The sequence below is a fragment of the Podarcis vaucheri genome, assembly GCF_965113315.1.
Source record: "Podarcis vaucheri genome assembly, chromosome: 7".
Classification (NCBI taxonomy): domain Eukaryota; kingdom Metazoa; phylum Chordata; class Lepidosauria; order Squamata; family Lacertidae; genus Podarcis; species Podarcis vaucheri.
In genome coordinates this window covers 29,683,554-29,703,169 of record NC_138765.1, presented here as the reverse complement: position 1 = coordinate 29,703,169, position 19,616 = coordinate 29,683,554, and the positions used below count along the sequence as shown (strand labels likewise).

Below are 19,616 nucleotides of genomic sequence, written 5' to 3'. Positions count from 1 at the left end.
TTTATATAGCAATCAGTGATAAGAGATATTCCATCACAGATCTATTTGTAAATGTAATAAAGTTGTGCGGTACTATTTTTCTAGAAAAAGAGGTGCAAGAACACCTCCCTTGTTCTCTTATAATGGCAATGGTGCCCACCCTAGAAGTGCCGGAACTCAGTTCCAGTGAGTTCCAGCTGGGGGGAAAAGCCCTGAAGTTTTGTCAAACTTCAAAAAGGGAGAAAGGAAATAGTAGCTGGTTTTCCCATGCCTCTTATTAGGCCCATCCCCCCCCCCCCGCAATTTCCCACAAATATATAATTCAAATCCTTAGCTCTCTCCTGATGGGAATCCCTCACGCAGATGTGCGAGTCATTCACTTTTGCCTCTGTGAGTGTTTTGCCACACTGAAAATAAGAAGCCATTGGAAACCGAGATGATTCACACCACAGGAGGCAGTAGTCAGACTATTTTAAACATTTGTTTGTTCTTGTCTGGCTTGCTATTTCCAGCCCAGCATCCTCTCACTTCCCAAAAGTAGGATTTGCCAAGCCTGTGTGCTCTGTTGCCTGAATGCCTCATTTCCCTATCACTGACCATTTTCCATAAGTTGCATAATTATTATCATTCTTAACATCATCATCACCATCATCATCACCACCATCATCATCATTTTTCCACCCAGGGAAAGTAGCTCCTCCAGATAAAGTCTAGGTGTGAAATAATTTCCACATCAGCTCTGGCCCTGTGGAATTGGAGCCTCTTCACACTGCTGTTTTATTTCCAGTGTATTCTGCAACTCATTTTTGACACAATAATAGTGCACTGGTGGTGGATTTGTTCTGCTTTTTAAGTTCTGCTTTACTTCCCCAATGTTCCCCAGCCACATTGTTGCTGTCTGGAGAGGCTGCAGCACTACAAATGCCGCACAAACAAACAAACAAACAAAACCCACAACATTTATGGGATTTCAGCAGCAAATTACAGGATCTGCCTGATTGGAAATGAAGCGGTATGACCACACCAGAACACTTGCAGTTGCAAATAGTATTGAAAGCAGGATTGTGTATGGGGAGAAAACTGGAATTTTTCGGATGGCTCTGGCTTTCGTTGGCTCCGGCTCCCCCTAGTGTTGACCTCCCTGTGTTCTGCCCTACTAGTGGGCGCCAGCCACCACCGGCTAGATCAGGGGTTGTCAGCCTGGTTCCTACCGCCCACTAGTGGGCGTTTCAGGGTTCTAAGTGGGCGGTAAGGGGTTTTGCAGCACAAGCTGAATCCTCCTTCCATCGACCACTGGTGGGCAATAAGGAAATTTTACCATCAAGAAAGATGCATTAGTGGGCGGTAGGTATAAAAAGGTTGACTAGATGGAGCAAAGGACTTGCTCTGTATAAGACAGCTTCCTATGTTCCTAGTAAAAGACATGGCTTAAAAGGCTTGCTATTGGCTACAGCTTATGTTTAGTAAGGATAACCTTGGCTTAGCTCATACTTGGCAGGAGTGACTGCGAGCTCCTTTTGGGGAGCAGGCATGTTCACCCAGTCTGGGTAAGCCGTTGTTTGGCTTATTGTGCTGTGCAAGCCAGACCACAGATCAAGGCTTTGGCTGCTCTCTAGGAGGTTACTTATTTTGACTAGCCGTAGTAAATATATTGCTGCTGGTGGTTTGCTTTTGCTTTTCTCAGCAAGATGCCCATGCATCCTTCCACATAGCTGGGTGCGATTTCCCCCTGCCCTTTGGCCTTGTTATCTGGACAGCTGGAGTAGCTTCAGTGGCAGCATCTGTCTCTGTCACTCAAGCTGCCTCTGCAAGGTTTCCTTGCACCGAGACCTCCCACCCCAGCCCCGGATGGCTATTTCAGATGGGACATGTGGAATCTTCCACTTTGGAGATATGACAATGGAAGAAGGAAAGGGGATCTTTCAGCAGGAAGTAATGCTTAGGGACCCTGGTTTTGGCTGGCGAGTTTTAAATCTTTGGAGGTTAAGGAGCAAGGGACCAGTTCCTTTCTGTTTGCTTGTTCATTCATTTAGCAGCATTTCAAAGCCAATGAGTGATTTAAAATCTCAAAGGAGCATACAAAATGCAACAACAGAAAACCCAGTATCAAAAAAGCAGAGATGCAACATCAAAAACAGGTTAAAAGAAGAATTCCGAAATAACAGGGTCCAGAGGAAGCCTAACAGGTAACAAAGGAAGCCTAAGCAAAATAGATAGGTCTTTAAAAGACACCTGAAGCAACTGATGGGTGATGCTCCATGACTGGCAGAGCAAAGGACATTCCACATGGCAGGAGATACCCATTTGGGGTCACCGCCCTGTGATATTCTGTAGGGCGTGCTGCCACCAGTAGAATTTCCCCAGATGATCTAAGTGATCTTAGCGGTTGCCCAGTACCTGATCAGCAGCCTCTGCAGTTGTCTCAGCCAGGGCCAGATTTAGGTTTGATGAGGCCCTAAGCTACTGAAGGTAATGGGGCCCTTTATATGTCCAGCTGTCCTTTGTCAGCAACAAATTGTCGCTGCTTTTTGTGTTGAATATATGCTATATGGTAATTTATGGACCTAATAGATAACTAAAGCCATTTGCACATGCAGAATGTAGGTACCATATATATATATATATATATATATATATGCTTTCGTAGATTTTCACGGGTACAGGAATGCAGGTTTTGGTGTCTTCGGGTGTCTTCCCGAATTCTGCTCTGTTCCAGTAACAAGAAGCCGAAAGCACCAGCCTGAAGATGACGAGTGAGACCTCGTCGAAACGTCGCACAGACACCCCGACTCTTACACGGGAAGACACCCGAAGACACCAAAACCTGCATATATATATATATATATATATTTGCTTTCGTAGATTTTCACGGGTACAGGAATGCAGGTTTTGGTGTCTTCGGGTGTCTTCCCGTGTAAGAGTCGGGGTGTCTGTGCGACGTTTCGACGAGGTCTCACTCGTCATCTTCAGGCTGGTGCTTTCGGCTTCTTGTTACTGGAACAGAGCAGAGTCTGGTGTTTGAGTTCCTATAAATACTGTTGAGGGGTGTGGTGTATAGCCTCCAACGTTCTGGGCAGAGAGGAAGTGCCTAGATTAGTGTGTCTTTTCTTCTTTTGTTCCTTAATTACTTGAGGGATATCTTGGGTGATTTCATGAGTGATATTCTGAATACCACTGGGTGGGTCATTAAGTGTAGATTAGTTGCTAAAGCTTTCGTGTCTTGACCTCTTGAGCTTGTGAAGAGTTTTTCTGAGAAGATGGCTGTGCTGCATTTAGTTGTGCTCTGGCTTGGCTTCGTGTATAGGGGCGAGCTATGGTTTTGTGCCTTGTGCCAGCCAGATCTGTGTAGGGATTGCAGGGGGGTGCAGCATCCGGAGGTGCCACTATAGTTTGGCTACTGGATGGAGTCTGTAATATGTCTGTGGAGAGGGTCTGGGTTTGGGTCTGGTGTGGTTGATTGGTGACGGCGTTCTGTGTGCCTCTGGTTCTGGTGTCGGTTTTTGTGGGGAGGGCTAATTTCCAGATGTCTGGCAGGCGGGACGTGTCGTCACGCTTGTTCATGTTGTGAGGGTGTTTCTCTATCTCGATGGCTTCCATGATTATTCTCTTGTGGTGATGTTCCATGTTAAAGAGCAATTTGGAATCTGCAAACTCTTCACAAGCTCAAGAGGTCAAGACACGAAAGCTTTAGCAACTAATCTACACTTAATGACCCACCCAGTGGTATTCAGAATATCACTCATGAAATCACCCAAGATATCCCTCAAGTAATTAAGGAACAAAAGAAGAAAAGGCACACTAATCTAGGCACTTCCTCTCTGCCCAGAACGTTGGAGGCTATACACCACACCCCTCAACAGTATTTATAGGAACTCAAACACCAGACTCTGCTCTGTTCCAGTAACAAGAAGCCGAAAGCACCAGCCTGAAGATGACGAGTGAGACCTCGTCGAAACGTCGCACAGACACCCCGACTCTTACACGGGAAGACACCCGAAGACACCAAAACCTGCATATATATATATATATATATATATATATATATATATATATGAGCAAACTACAGTGGTACCTCAGGTTACATACGCTTCAGGTTACATACGCTTCAGGTTACATACGCTTCAGGTTACACACTTCGCTAACTCAGAAATAGTGCTTCAGGTTAAGAACTTTGCTTCAGGATAAGAACAGAAATCGGGCTCCGGCGGCGCGGCAGCAGCGGGAGGCCCCATTAGCTAAAGTGGTCTTCAGGTTAATAACAGTTAAGAACGGACCTCCGGAACGAATTAAGTTCTTAACCTGAGGCACCACTGTAGTGATATTTTAGGGATCAGGCTAGCAGGCGGGGCCCATTACTTACATAATAGGAGCCTAAACAACACAAAACACTGTTGCTGTATGTAGGTTTTATTTTATTTGTTTCTTATCTTACATGAACATCATCTATGTCCCCTTTTGATCTCCAAATGAAAATTCCCTCCAGAGCACTTGTGGCATAAAAAGTTACATGATTTCAGCAGGAATCTATAGGACGTACACTGATGGGGAACGAAGTGTGGCTGCCCCAAAACTGGATTACACACAACCTCCCTGATACCACCATGAGCAAAAAAATATAACGAATATACCATAAAAATGATGTCCAAAGGCTCTTTATAGAAATGGAGCTGCTTTGTTATGTATTGGTGCCGGGGGAATTGCAGTTTGCTATCACAATGTCAATTATTATTTATTATTTCTGGGAGCATTGATATATATGCACATACACACACACACTCTTTGATTGTAGCAAAATCTCTAAGCAGTCTAAAATAAAAATAAAAAATATCTATATAAACAGTTTGCAGTTCTTTTGTTTATTATATATTGTGTGATAACAGTTTAAAAGTAGTCTCCTGTATTTTATATCTCAAACATTTCTCTTGTTTTATTTTCCATTTGCTATAGTAACTCTACTGGGGGGGGGGGTATTATAATTGTTTTTCTTAAAAAGGAGCAACATTCTGAGCAGTTCAAAGACCAGCCACAAAAATAACCTCTGGCAACTGCTATAGGTTCTACTGTGGCTTCCTGCAATTTAAATCTCCCCAGGAAAGAGTATGATCAAAACTTCCTCTTGACTGGGAGGGAGTAGGGTGGGGTGGGGCGGAAAAGAGGCTTTCACTCTTAACCCTGTCAGTGCCAGACAGACCCAAGGGCCACAATTAGATCAATGCATCTGAATAAGTTGACTTTCTGGTCCATAAGCGCTTAGGCCATTTAATGCATTTGTTTGTCTTTAAGGTGCTAAAACACACTGTTTTTGCTGCAAAAAGAGACTCATGTTGATACCTGCCCTATATACTAAAGGTAAAGGTACCCCCTGACCATTAGGTCCAGTCGTGGACGACTCTGGGGTTGCGGCGCTCTTCTCGCTCTATAGGCCAAGGGAGCCTGCATTTGTACGCAGACAGCTTTCGGGTCATGTGGCCAGCATGAATAAGCCACTTCTGGCAAACCAGAGCAGTGCACGGAAACTCCGTTTACCTTCCCGTTGGAGCGGTACCTATTTATCTACTTGCACTTTGACGTGCTTTCAAACCCAGCAGGAGCTGGGTCCGAACAACGGGAGCTCACCCCGTTGCGGGGATTCGAACCGCCGACCTTCTGATCAGCAAATCCTGTAATCTCAGGGTCAGTGGTGGCTGGTGTCCACAGGAGCTGGTAGCATTGTAGGGAGGGAGGCTCCCAGTAGGTGGTGCCAGAGCCAATAACAGGCAGAGACAACTTCTTCTAGTTTTGTCCCCATTCTCCTCCCTGCTGAGTTCTACAAGGGCAATACCAAGAAGGGGGAGAAAGCTGACAGCTCATGCCAGGTTGTAAGTAAGAGGGCAGGCCAGTGGGAGCTGTCTGAGGTTAGCAGGGCAGACCCCCACTCACCCAAACAGACTTCTCATTTGATGGGGATAGTAAGCTTTTTGTACTTCAGTTAATTCTCTGTTCTCCACCTTACGTTCTCCTTCAAATGACTCCCTTTCCACACTTTCCCATCCCTCAATCCGGATTTTATTATATCAGGGATGCTCTGAAAAGGAGAGGGTATGAGAAAACCTGAAGGGAGCGCGGGAAATGCACACCAGCATAAAGTGTGCATTGAGATGCCCATGTTGGTGAAAGGAACATACAATAATGTGTTATATTTGGGATAATTGAGGTGCAAAAATGTGTATGTCAGGCAAAATCACATACAAATGTACACTTTATGCTGATTATTTTTAATGAGGATATGTGTTTGTTTATATGTTTGGGGGTTGTTGTTTTTTTAAAATTAAACTAATGTGGAAATGTGGAGAACTGAACTTAAGAATAGAAAATATTAGAAACTGACAAGGGGGGAAACTGGCGGATTTACTCATCCTGCAGTGCCTGGAGAGAGGCAGGCAGACAGGTCATGTATCCACAGTGACCAGAGGAGAATGACTGCTGGGAGGAGTGCAAGGAGTTGAAACACCATGGTATACCTGCAGCAGCACAACCAGACGCCTTCATCTGCCCCAGCTGCAACAAAACATGTCTCTCCTCTACAGCCACAGCAGGTGGTACAACGTTCTAACAGTTGCACTTTGCTCATAAAGGCACACTTCTCCATTGTCTCCTGAGACGGGAGAATGCCAACAACAAGGCCATTTATTTATTTATTTGATTAAACCAGCCTTTCACCACGGGGCCCTCAGGACAGGTTACAACAACCATACGATTAAAAACCACAGAGAAAGTCCTTTCCCAGGCTGCCATTCCTTCCACTTCTGAGGGTGGTGGACTACCATGAGGGGGGCCCTCTGCTGATCTTAAAATTCAAGAGGGTCTGTACGGATGGAGGTGGGTGTCCAGATATTCAGGGCCCAAGTTGTTCAGGGCAGCAAGGCTTGCCAAGGCACCTGTGGACACACATATGCCCAAAAAGGCCCTGCTATCCACAAAGTCCCCTCTCCCTACTCATCCTGTGTGCTTAAATTATGCTTGAAAGAAGTGTTATGCTATAGCAGGGGTCAGCAACCTAAGGCCCATGAGCCACAAGCTGCCCATGGGGGTTGTTTAACTGGCCCATGGATTCTCGCCCGCTCGGTTGGCTCCCATGTGTGGGGACCGCCTTCCGTGACGCAGGCCGGCTTCCCATTGGCTGCAGGCACGCATGCCTCCTCCACGCTGGAAGGAGCGCTGGAAATAGTGTTTGTGCATGCATGCATGTGCACACGCACACACACTCCAGCCCACCGCGGAATTTGTGGGACCGTGAACTGGCCCAAGCCACAAAAACTTTGCCGACCTCTGTACTATAGCCTATATAACAGACTGAAGTGTGAGCTTGGTTGTAGGGAATGTCATGCCCACAGCAATATCTCCAATTTGAAAATGTCCCCACAACCCCCAAAAGATTTGATTTAGGGATATGTGGGTGTGTAAACACACACACACACACACACACACACACGGAACTGTGGTTTATCCCTGACAGAGCTGCAGTTCCCCGCACCTTTAACAAACTACATTCCGCAGGTTTCGTAGTGGGAACCATGTCCTTTACACATGCTTTGAATGTGGAATTGACCATCAGTATACTTCATCAGCTTCTTGCAGACACAATAAGTCAGTTTTACACCTAAGTTGCAGGTGCAGCACATGCAAAAATGGCACACCCCCAAGTCCTCCTTGCTTTTTGGATTTCCGAAAACAAATGTCATTAACGCAACACAGAGGGATGTGTGAGAAACGGAAGGGTTAATGCTGTTGGCAGAAATGCAGGAAGGCTCTGGGGGGGCAATAAAGACTGTGGCATGGAAGGGGTCAATAGCATCATGCCTGGGGCAGCTCAGTTCAGAAAGGGTTAAGGCAGGGGAGGGAGGGAGCTTGTTTGTGTCTTCCTGCCCTGGCAGCCCATATTTACCAGCCAGCCTGCTGCTGCTGCTGCTGCAGCTGCTGAGCTCACTTTGCCCGTCTGTCTGGGCATCTTTTGCTGGAGATGGCAAAGCAGCGTTGACATGTCTTTGGCCAGGATAGCAAGGTGAGTGCCTCTTCGGGGATAACTCTACCTGCTTCTAGAGGCTCCCTGCCTCCAAAGCCAGCGAGGGTGGGTCATAGGAAGCATCCTTATAGCGAGTCAGACCATTTGCTCATCAGGATTTTCTGTGCTGCCAGGCAGCGGCTCTCCAGCATTTCAGACAGGGTACCGTCCTAGACTTACCTGGTGATGCCACGGGGATTGAACTTGGGACCTCCTGCATTCAAAGCAGATACTTTTTTGGAAGGGTGGTGATGTCTGATTAACTGCTCGTGTGTGTGTGTGTGTGTGTGTGTGTGTGTGTGTGCTTTATGAACTTGCATGAACTGAGGATCTTCCTGCTGTAGGCAATCTCCCCAAAGGAATCTTGTGCTGTATGAATTTGGATGACATGTAGATTTTTGAGCTCTAGGAACCCAGTGCCTCCCCCCGCCCCCCCCCCCAAATAGGAGTCTTGTGATACTGTAAAGAAATACTAACAAATGCATTGTGGTAGCATAACGTTTGGTAGACAAAATGGGGAGGTTCGAATAATGGGTTTTTATGAGCACCGGGTGAATACCTTCTTGTTTTCTCAGATCTTTTAATTTAATTTACAGAGCAATCCTAGGCAATCAGTTCCATAGGGCTTACGCCTAGGAAAGCGTGTGTGTATAGGCTTTTAGCCGCAACCTATTTGATTTTTGCTGATGGTTGCATTGTATGAGTCTTTTAGTTTGGTGTTGCTCTTGTAGATTCTGCTGTTCTTGGTGTATTTTTGCTCACTTTAAACATTTTTATATATTTTGAAAATCTATAACTTGCCCTAGAAATTCTACTGAAGGGCAGGAGGCAGATCCCTGTGATCAGCCAATAAAGACCAGTGCACAAACTTCAGGAAAACACTTTATATGCATGTGACAAAATGAGATTTAGTGTACAGAAGCACTGGACGCAATAAACTTGTGTGCCACCCTCTGGAAATGGGTAGAATATTGTAAGGTTCCTAGGCTGAATCCTCAGCATCTCCAGGCACAGCTGGGAGAAAATCCTGCCTGAAACACTGGAAAGCTGCTGCCAGTCAGTGCAGACATTGCTAAGCACTCACTATAAGGCACCTTTCTATTTTCCTAATGCCTTGAGACTCCATGTTCATTGTTGTCCTTACAGGCAGAACTGGACAGACCACCCATCTGCTTTGCTATCAGGTATTTCCTGTGGTGAGCAACCCAGAATGCGACTCTCTTTCTTTTTTAGCCTCCTCTCGGGGGAACGGAGCTTGGAGTTCTTCTCTCTTCTCAGTCCGCTGCACGTAGGTATCCCATTTGGCCAGGGCTGCCCTGTAGTTAAAACCCGCCTCTGGCGGGTGTGTAGCAGGGAGGAGGGAGGCTGCTTGCCCCAGGCGTGCTTATTTATAGCTGTGGATTCAAGAGGCAAAAAGTTCAGCCGTAATTGGGGGGTCTGGTTCTGTAGCCTGGAGAGGATGACTTCTCTCCTGGCATCCTAGGGAGAAAGCTAGCTGACCTCTGCAAAGTTTATAAGGAGGTGGATGTCCTCCTCTTGGGGTCAGCCTACAGAGTGCGTGGCAGCAAGGAACCAGTTTTTTTGCTTTGCCACAGTGTGAAAAAATGATGGGTGGTTGAGGGCTCCTCTAGACGGTTGGGTGTGTGAAGACTGTGTGTTGGTCAGCATGCACTGATCTACACACATAAAACAAATTCATGCATATGCGTCTTCCAAAAACCCATCCCAACCCCATGCTTGTATTCTGCAGCATGTTATGGACACAATAATAAGGCTACAATTTCATGCATGCTTTAGCGATTGATTCCTCTTCTCAAGAAACTCTGGGGGTTGTAGCTGTTAAAAGGGAATAGCCTCCCCCTAAAAGCAACTCTCAACACCCTTACCAAACTATAGTTCCCAGCATCCTTTGCGGGGAAGCCATGATGGTTTAAAGTGGCATGATACTGCTTTAAATATATAGTGTAGAAGGGCCCAGTATTGAAAGCAGGACCCCGTCTTCCTATATAGCACTTTTATTAAGTGCTGGGCTAGCTCAGTCTGTAGGGAATGAGGCGCTTAATCGTGGGTTTGAGCCCCATGTTGGGCAAAATATTCCTGCATTGCGGGGGTTGGGGCTGGATGACCCTTGTGGTCCTTTCCAACTCTACAGTTGATTCTATGCTTAAAGCATAAATTATATTGGCAATCCTTCCCCAAACCCTATATGCCAATCTAATATTATTATTCCCCTGGGGTTGAAGGGAAGGACATGATGAAAGATGGTGGCCTACCTAAGGCTATCCATACTGGAGTTTTTTGCGGTTTAGAAAGTGACAGGAAATGCTTTGGATTATTAACAAGGAGACATGAAAATATCCCACAGCCAAGAGGAACGATTGATAAATACGTTGTCTGGAGGGACCCCTACTAAGGTGCCAGCTCAGAAACGTGGGAATGACTAGGAGTTGGGGCGCAGGAGAAGCAGTCTCCCAGCATCTGACACTTTGCCTGGTGCAAGGCTGGCTCTGCAGGAGACCCAGTATTAGGAAAGGGGCATCACTTGAGGGGCTGTACAAAGGAATCTGGGCCTTTTCCAGGATGTGCAATTTCTCTCTTTGTACCGATAACCAGATATACCTAGGGTCCCTTCTATATGTCCCTTCTATTCAGCATTCATGATGATATTGGGGCAGCCATATGCAATCCTGCTTTCGATATTCTTTGCTCCTGCCAAAGTAACACTGCTGCACTTCCAATCAGCACATCTTCTGCGGCTTAAATAATACATCCCCAATAAAACCTCGGTCTGGAGGGGCCTTTAGTGCTGCTTTTTACCCAAAACCATGGGCAAATACAAGATACTGTAAAAGTAAAAAGTTGCACAAGGCAAAGAGGAAGGGAGAGGCAGTGGGTAGCAGACAGCTCAGGAAACAGCTGGTCTTTTTGCTACAAGGGATGGAGCAATGGGGACCCTCTGCAGCTTCCTCTCCTCTTGCAATAGGGCTGGGAAGCTACAGGAAAGCTGACATGGCTGATTGCGTAAGGATTAACATTGGACTCACATTTGGGGTGACTCAAGGAGCCAGACAGTTGCTCAAGCCACTTTCAGAAGCTGTGTTTGAAGACCTGTCTATCATGGCATCCCCGGAGGATAATAGCTTTCACTGGGTAGGGGTTAGGTGGCCCTATTTGTTCTCATATAAAACAATGAGAGGTTTTACTACTATTATGTATAATTTTTGCTAAATAAGATGAATTAGTCATGCACAGTTTGGTGACAGAATAAATGTTCTCCGTATATGAAGCTTCTCCTTTGAAACCCGCCCCTTCCCCCAGTATCTGCAGTTAAGGAATCTTGAATAGCATGGATGATGAAAAGCCCTGGCCTAATTCCCTAGGGAGCTACATTTGAGAACTGCATCCAGAGGAAGTTCAGATTGTTGGTCCATCGACCTCAGTATTGTTTGTTGGTCTTCAAGGTTGATCGGTCTCTGGAGTAGGATTCTTGCTTTGGGTTCAAGAGGGCCCTGGGTTTGGTTCCTAGACATTCCCATGAGGTCAGGAGAAAGAGCCAGGCTGGATCTACAATGACCTGTTTAACTGAGCTGGATGGACAGAGGCCTGACTCAGTGTAAGACAGCTGCCTTACGTTCCTATTTAACTCAGACCTTTCTTCAGAACGATGAAGACTAGAATCTCACTTTATGTTTAGGGCTGTAGCACATTGGGAGAGTGCATGATTTGCCTGCAGGAGGTTTCAGGTTCCATCCTGGCATCTCTAGGTGAGGCTGGGAATGTCCCCTGTCTCAAAACCCTGGAAAGCTGCTGCTGTCAGGACAGATAATACGTAGCTAGATGGACCAAAGGTATCAGTAAAAAGCAGCTTCCTAGGTTCCAAAAGTGCCCCCCCAGCCCCACTATTTACATCACACATTATTTGCAAAAACAAGTGGCCAAGTGTGGCTTTTTTTATTTGTTTCTGAGAACTCTTTAAGTCTATTTGGATGAACGTAGCAAGGAAATACTCATTGCATTTCCCAGAGACAAATGGCTTTGGGCTACTTAGCATGTGCCAGATATTTGGTGTGAATCCCATTTACTCTTCTGTTCTGAGTACCCCCTGTGTATGATGAAGTGGCTGTTGCTGTACCATTTGTGTCTCTCCTAATAGAGAAGTAACCATCTGTGATTCCTACTGGGTGGGAGGAGTGAAAGAGGGGGAGGCATTTGCCACCTCTGAACTAAGTGCCGGGACCTGGTTAAGGCCTGCCGAGATCCCAGCTATATCAAATTCTATTAATAGTCTGCACAACAACAAAAATGTGCATTATTCCAACAGGAAGGACCATGAGAATAAGACAAAAAATTATATTTGCATATATGCTGGTTCTTAGGTGAGGTTGCAGCTAAAAACATCTCAAGGGATAGCTCAGTTAGTAGAGCATAAGACTCTTAATCCCTGGGTCATGGGTTCAAGCCCCACATTGGGCAAAAGATTGCTGCCTTGCAAAGGGCTGAACTAGATGTCACTTGTGGTTCTTTCCAACTCTACAGTTCTATGATTCTAAGGCTAACAATCTAGCTGTGTACACATTGTACCTTTAAAGCAGGGGTCGGCAACCTAAGGCCCATGGGCCACAAGCGGCCACGGGGGTTGTTTTACCGGCCCATGAGCCTCCCTCAAACCAAGCCTCCCTCAACTAAAGCGGAGCAGTGTGGCGCGGGGACTCGCTTCCGTGGCGCCGGAAATTGCATCTGTGCAGATGCAGATGCCGGAAATCACACTCACGTCCAGCCCACAGAGGGGGCTCCACAGCAGTGAACCGGCCCAGGCAAGGTCAACCTTGCTGACCCCTGCTTTAAAGCATGTATTCTCCCACCTCGGAGAATTCTGGGCCCTATAGTTTACCCCTCATAGAGATGCAATTCCCAGAATTCTTTGAGGCAGTCAAATCAACCTTAGTCAGTGGTTGAAGTGGGAATCAAAGGCCATTGCAGGGGGGAGGGGGAAAGGGGCCTGCTCTGAATTATGCCAGCAGGTGCAGAGCCCAGGAGATTGCACCATTTCCTCCCTAGAGCTGGGAGGAGACCATCAGAGCCTCCAATTCACCAAGAGGCCAAGGAGTGCTGTTGCTGCCACAATGGCAGCAGCAACGCGTTCCTTGGAGGCTGGATCTGCGCTTTCAGATGGCAATGAATGTAATAACATTGGGGAAGCACCGCAGAACAACTAATAAAGGGGACTGGTGCATGGACATTTCAGTGCAAATCCACCACTAATGCCCTATTAATGTGTTAATGACATGCCACACTGCTGCAGAATAAACCTGCGCACGCACATAATCCCCATCAGTCTGGAAGGGCCCTAGACCCTAGGTTAGCAGTCATGAAATCTGACAAGCCAGTAAGCTTCCAGTTCTGCCATGCTTAGCCAATGGATTAGTGGGTCTTACCGATGAGGTTCCACCAGTGACCTGCCATCCCTGCCTCTCCCCTGGACCCATCAGATTCCCCCAAGCTCTGCCCTGCTAGCCCTGAGATCAAAGGCAAGCCATCCTGTCCAAAGGCACCTCCCGAGTTTCTTGGCATTGCTTTCTGAAAAGGAAGCGGACGTCAAGGTCCCGCGTCAGCCAAAACCCCTTTAGATTATTCCAAGCTGCATAGAAGCGAAGGCGAATCCATGACACTGTGGTGGCTTTTTCCAACCTCCCGCTGTCTCCTCCTTCCTATAACTGACCGCCTGGAGGGGAGTGCAAAGATACCCTTTTCCATGGCAGAGTTTGCTTTGTTCTGTGGACGGCTGAGACCGTAAAGATAAGATTGCTGGCTCCTTTATTTTTTCCTGCTTTGTTTCCTTTTGGAACCTCAGCACACAAAAAAATCAGAGCCCTTTGACAACATGCCCAGTAGAGCTTCCTTTTCCTGGTCGGGTCATTCCCACTTCAAGTGCTGCTGTCTAGAGTTTTGTCTTGGCTCTTGGCTGCACCTTCCTTGGGGCAGGTGCACTGGCCTGGTTTTCACATACGGAGTCTTTTGATGCTAGAACACAAAACTGAAATTCTTCCCCTGCTCATGCTTCCACGACTGTGAGTCACCTCTCTAGAGGGTCACTATTGTTGCATGCCACCCCAGCCTCTGAGGGGTGCAAGATTCATTGGCTTCCAGATACTTACCCAGGGTTAGTTTTCCTTGGAATGAGGGACAGCATAGGAAACTCATTGCTGATCACAATTTCCATTTAAATGGCATAAGGCAGTGTTTCCCAACCTTTTTTGGCAAAGGCACACTTGTTTCATGAAAAAAATCTCGAGGCACACCACCATTACAGCCCCGTGACGTCAGCGCGCAGCGTCACGCCGGGAGGGACATGAATTGCTAGCAAATTACATAATCACCTCCTTGAGGGCTGGCTCATCTTCTCCAAAGGCAGAACCCCATTAATTAACAGCACAGACTCACACCATAGCCAAGACAAGGGGGGGAAACCTCAGTCATGCACAGTCATGTGGGGGCTAAATGAGGACGAAGACCGGGCAGAGAGCAGGGTTCAAATCACCCCACCTGGCCAGGACAATCCCTGGGTGCTCCCTTGGGCCACTCGCCTGACCCACCTCGCAGGGCTGTTGTTGCGAGGATAACACGGGGAGAACCACGCGCGCCCCCAGGAGCTCCTTGGAGGAGAAAGCGGGCGATGAATGCAATGCACGAAATATATGAGAGGCGACCAGGTTTTGCAGGTGAGGGGCCCCCGCCAGCCTCTGCTTCCAACACCCGGCGCAACGACGCCAAAGTTTCCCCCCGGGCTCAGCTCGGGGAGCAGCGCTGCTCCCCCCCCGGCTCCCCTTCGCCCTCCCGGCTCTCTCTGCCGCCCACTGGGGCCCCCCCTCACCTGCCAAGTCCGGAGCGCCGGTGGAAGTTGCATGCTTGCATGCAGGGCGCCGCGTTGCCATTGCATTGCACTGCACTCCATGCAACGCCTGCACGCATGCATTGCCTTGCACGCCCGCCAAGGGGTCTCCCCGCGGTCCGATGCGTCCCCTCCGGCGCGGATGCAGCATTGCAAAAATAACCCCCCCCGACGCAGCCCTACCTGGGGGGCAGCCTCCGCCGCTCCGCCTCCGCCGCTCCGCCTCCGCCGCTCCGCCTCCACGGGGATCCCCGGGCTCCATCCTGCCGCCCGATCTCCGCGGGGGCGCAGGCAGGCTGCGCGAGGTCTGCGCGGAAGAGCCCCTGCCCGCCCGGCCGCCGCCGCTGCGCTCATTCCATGGCCGGGAGAAGAGCGCTTCAAACAAAATGCCCGGCCCGCCAGGCCACGCTGGGAAACGTAGTTCGCGCACCCCGCGCGGGCGCGGAGCCCAAGGGCGAGGGGACTACGGATCCCGACAGCCCCCGCGCCGGGGACGGAGGGGGAGAGGCCGGGTGCAGGGATGGAGGGACGGGTGGGCGAGCGAGTGAGTGAGTGGCAGCCGCCAAGCCTTGGCCGAGAGCCAGGAAGGGCCTCCCCGGGGGAGGAGGAGGGAGGCGCAGAGCGGGAGGGATGGAGGGAACCCCAGGGGTCATCTAGTGACGGCGCCCCAATCGAAAATTTGACTTTAAAAAAAAATCTTTCAAATTTTTTAATTTTTCCCGTGGCACACCAGGCAACATCTCGCGGCACACTAGTGTGCCGCGGAACAGTGGTTGGGAAACACTGGCATAAGGAATGGTAGCTCTCTGAGGGGAATAGGGGCCTGCTAATAACTCTCAGAACCCTTAACAAACTACAGTCCCTGGGATGCTTTAGGAGAAGCTATAGCTGTTAAAGTGGTATCATAGTGCTTTAAACACACAGTCATACCTCATGTTACGTTTGCTTCATGTTACGTCTTTTCAGATTGCGTCCCGTGGCGACCCGGAAGTACCGGAAAGGGTTACTTCTGGGTTTCGCCGCTCGCGTATGCGCAGAAGCGCCAAATCGTGCCACGCACCTGCGCAGATACGGTGCTTCAGGTTGCAGGCTTTTCATGTTGTGAATGGGCCTCTGGAACTGATCCCGTTTGCAACCAGAGGTACCACTGCACTGTGTGGACATAGCCTGAGTCAAAACATTGCAATTCACCGAATCAGTTATAAGTCCACAGTGTATCAACACCAACAACTGCTCACCTCATTCAACAAAAATCATTCACTGCTAGGATTATTATTGTTAGTCACCAACTGTTCCATTCTTTCTAGAGTCATTTCCTCTGACAGATATTATTTCACTAATTGACCACATTCTCTGCTTCTAGGGCAACTGTTGACCTGTTGATACCCACCCTCTCCTCTATTCACAGAAAAGGAATTTTCCTAATCTTCACATGAGTGAATTTTTAATGACAGGAAGTAAGAAGCAGGAAGCTGGTTACAAGCGCTGCCATAGGAGTTCAGCTGCGGATTCTGAAGAAGCCAGCCAAAACCTAGAGTGGTAAAACCACCAACTTAACCTATTGCCCAGTTCAGGGCAAAGCTCTGGCAACCATCCCAACTTCCCAGAGATACCTTGACATCGCAAAGTCTCCTCACAACTCTCCTTCTGAAACTGAAGGTTGCTCATTATCCCAGTACTGTGGACATAAAATGAGGCCTCTGTCTCCCGGAGAAGGACTTTCCCCTCTTGGGCTGCTCAACCGAGGGCCCGACTACCTCCGTAAGCAGCTGGAGGGGAGTACCGGGGGGCGGACCCCAAGTGCCGTGGAAAGGCTGGAGGCCGATAAAGCCAAATACGTCAAATCCCAACAAGTCATCAACAGCCGCCAAGAGCCAGTGCTGCTCTGCTACACCTTCCAGTCGCCTGCTTGTGGCAGAAGAGCCTTGACCCTCCACCAGCAAGGCGAGTTCTCTCAGGTTGGCCAAGATGGCCTTGGGCCCAAGAAGCTGCCTCCTTCTCCTCAGTCGCCCATAGCACGGAGAGGGGGCGGCAGGCGCATGCTGAGGCCCGATTCGCTTGTTATCTACCGGCAGAAACGGGACTGTTCGGCTGTCAACAAGGAGAACACCAAAGGCTACAGCCTAGTGAGGCGGCTGTTTCAAGGCCCGTTGAGAGATGGGCATGGTGCCTCCCCTTCCTCTAGAGGAATGTTGGGAGATGGACAGGTACAAGTTACACAGGAAGAAACCTCCATGGTCTGGGTGCCAGCAGAAAAGGAGGAAACAAGGACCATAAGTTCAGTAGGCATTCTAATGAGGACGTCCGTGGGACGTGCTTCTGAACGCACCCTGGGACACCAGCCTAGCTCCCAGCTGGTTATGGACCAAACCTCTTCTTCCACGAGCCCAGAACCATCTGACTCCAAGAAAGAGCTGGCACCAAGTTATTCTCTCCCTCTCTCGGAGAAAGAGCGTTTTTTTAACTACTGTGGCTTGGACCAGAACCTGGTGGAAATGCTGGGAGCTGAGCGGTTCAAGCCGGGGAGCTGGGAATTGGGGTCCTCCTGTGTGGTCCTGGGGAGCGTGGGGTCAGCCAGTTCTGAGCATGACTGTCTCTCACTCAACGAAGAGGAGCTGTCTGTAGAAGAGCTGAGCGAGAAGCCACTCACATCGGTCTCTGTCATTGAGCGAAACGCCCGTGTCATTAAATGGCTGTACAGCTGCCAGCAGGCCCTGTCTGTGGCCAAGGAGTCCACTGTGTGAATGGAAACATGGTCTCAAATGCAATTCTTATCGCAGGAAAAGGAGGGCCAGTGGCTGGGCCTCACTGTTCCTATAACCTTGCAAGTGCCAGTCATGTGCCTAAGTGAGGGCCCAGTTCTTGCCATCTTGATGATGGCAACATTCCCATCATGGGAAGCCAAGCAGGGAGAGTCTCTCACCATGGAATTATGGCAATTGGTGTATGATGGGTGCTTTTAAAAACAGTCCTGCATTGCCTGTATGCAAATATGCCTGTGAGGTAGAAAGGGATACACATGTCAGGACCAACGTGATTTTCAAATGAGGCCTAAACTATGAGGGCAAAATTTGGGGGTTTGGGACAAATATTTTTCCTCCTCTCTTTCCCCGCTATAAGTAGTGGTGACCAGCATATAAATTATACGTTCTACAGCAGCGATGGGGAACCTGTGGTTCCCCAGATATCGCTGGACTACATTTCCCATCATTCCTGACTCTTGGCTATGTGGACTGAGGTTGATAGGAGTTGGAGTTCAATGATAGCTGGAGAGCCACAAGTTGCAGGAATATGAGTAAATCTTCCCCTCCCACAGTTATCAACAGCGAGCATGTTGTAGGGGGTTAGAGTGTTGGACAGGGAAGGCTTGGGTTCAAATCCCCCATGAACCTGCCTGGGAGACCCTGAGCCAGTCATATGCATTTTGTCTAGCCTACCACACAGAGTTGTTATGAAGTTACAACCAGAGCATCTCTTGGGATAACCCCAAAGTTCTGTGGAGGGGTGTGATGCAAACGTGATCAACAGGAGATCATTAGTGTTACAAAGCACTTCTCAGGCTTAGCCCTTCTATGTTTTCAAGCAACAAGCTGCCGGAGAACCACCACTGTGGCTAGTGGGGTGTATACAAGCCCCAGTCCAGGCTGTGTGGTTTTTGTGCAGTCTGGGAGAAACATTTTGTGGTTGCCAGGCCCTTGACTCTACTGAGCCATTCCGTGAAATGAAAGCAGGAAGAACAGGAGCAATCTCTGAACTGGCAGGCCCCCAGTGCTGCACCCAATTCTGTTTCCTTCTGTGCCTTCCTTCCTCAGACATTCTCCAGATATTCAAAGCAAAACCCATGTTTGTATCTCTTTCCTTGTTTTCAGAACTAGCTTTGGTAGCTCAGGATGATGGGATTAGCTTTATGAATGGGTATTAATAGAAGCGCTCAACCTTTTTCTCAGTGATCGGCCATGAACATAAGAAGTGTCCTGCTGGATCAGGCCAATGGCCAAGTAGTCCAGCATCCTGTTCTCACAGTGGCCAACCAGGTGCCTCCATGTGAAGCCCACAAGCAGGGCCTAAGCACAACATCACTCTCCCCAGTTGTGATTCCCAGCAACTCGTATTCAGAGGCAGACTGCTTCCAATGGTGCAAAGCAGAACAAAGTCATTGTTGATCTGAAACTGATGGGTCCTCCTGAGGGCCAGCTAACATCTTATTTACAATTAAGAAATGTTACCTCTGTCCCCGAATTCTTAATAAAAGTGAAGCTTTTTGAAGAATCGCTCCATGTCAAAGGTTTCTGGCAGAAATGTCATAACTTATAGAATCAAAGAATTGCAGGGTTTGAAGGAATCCCGAGGGTCATCTATTTCCAATCATCTCCTTCAACTACGGGTTCCTCAGCTCCAGCATCTCTCTATAAAACTTGAGTGAAACAGTTAGGACAGCTGCTAGGTTGTCTTTGGTCAAGGGATTGGGTTCAAAAAGGCAACATCCTGCGCTGCAGTTGGGGACATCAGGCTACTATTTAAGGGTTGTCAACCCTTTGGGGCCAGTGGGTGCATTTGGAATTTTGAGCAAGTGTCATGGGTGCCCATCACAAAATGGCTGCTGTGAGGCATGGCAGAACACAAAATGGCTACCCCATCTGAAAGCACAGAAAATGAGGCTAGACCACAAAATAATGGGGCAACTCCCATTAGCTGGCACTTCAGAGA

General features: G+C 48.4%; 1 protein-coding gene and 1 long non-coding RNA gene across 6 annotated transcripts in view; both read left to right on the top strand.

Moving 5' to 3' along the window:
• LOC309537395 overlaps positions 1-19,616 on the top strand; it is a 132,208-nt gene that overhangs the window by 35,089 nt on the left and 77,503 nt on the right. The gene's annotated exons all lie outside the window — the stretch shown is intronic.
• Positions 7,895-19,178, top strand: FAM110D (family with sequence similarity 110 member D). 5 transcript variants are annotated; one of them, XM_082231898.1, is made up of 3 exons: positions 7,924-8,020; positions 9,167-9,308; positions 16,273-19,178. In XM_082231898.1, the coding sequence occupies exon 3, from the start codon at positions 16,601-16,603 to the stop codon at positions 17,651-17,653; it is 1,053 nt and encodes a 350-aa protein (XP_082088024.1). In that variant the 5' UTR covers positions 7,924-8,020; positions 9,167-9,308; positions 16,273-16,600; the 3' UTR covers positions 17,654-19,178. The 5 variants fall into 5 exon arrangements, with proteins under 5 accessions (XP_082088023.1, XP_082088024.1, XP_082088027.1 ...); XM_082231899.1 differs by lacking the exon at positions 9,167-9,308 and adding an exon at positions 8,155-8,291 and having other exon boundaries at positions 7,927-8,020; XM_082231900.1 differs by having other exon boundaries at positions 7,933-8,020; positions 9,254-9,308.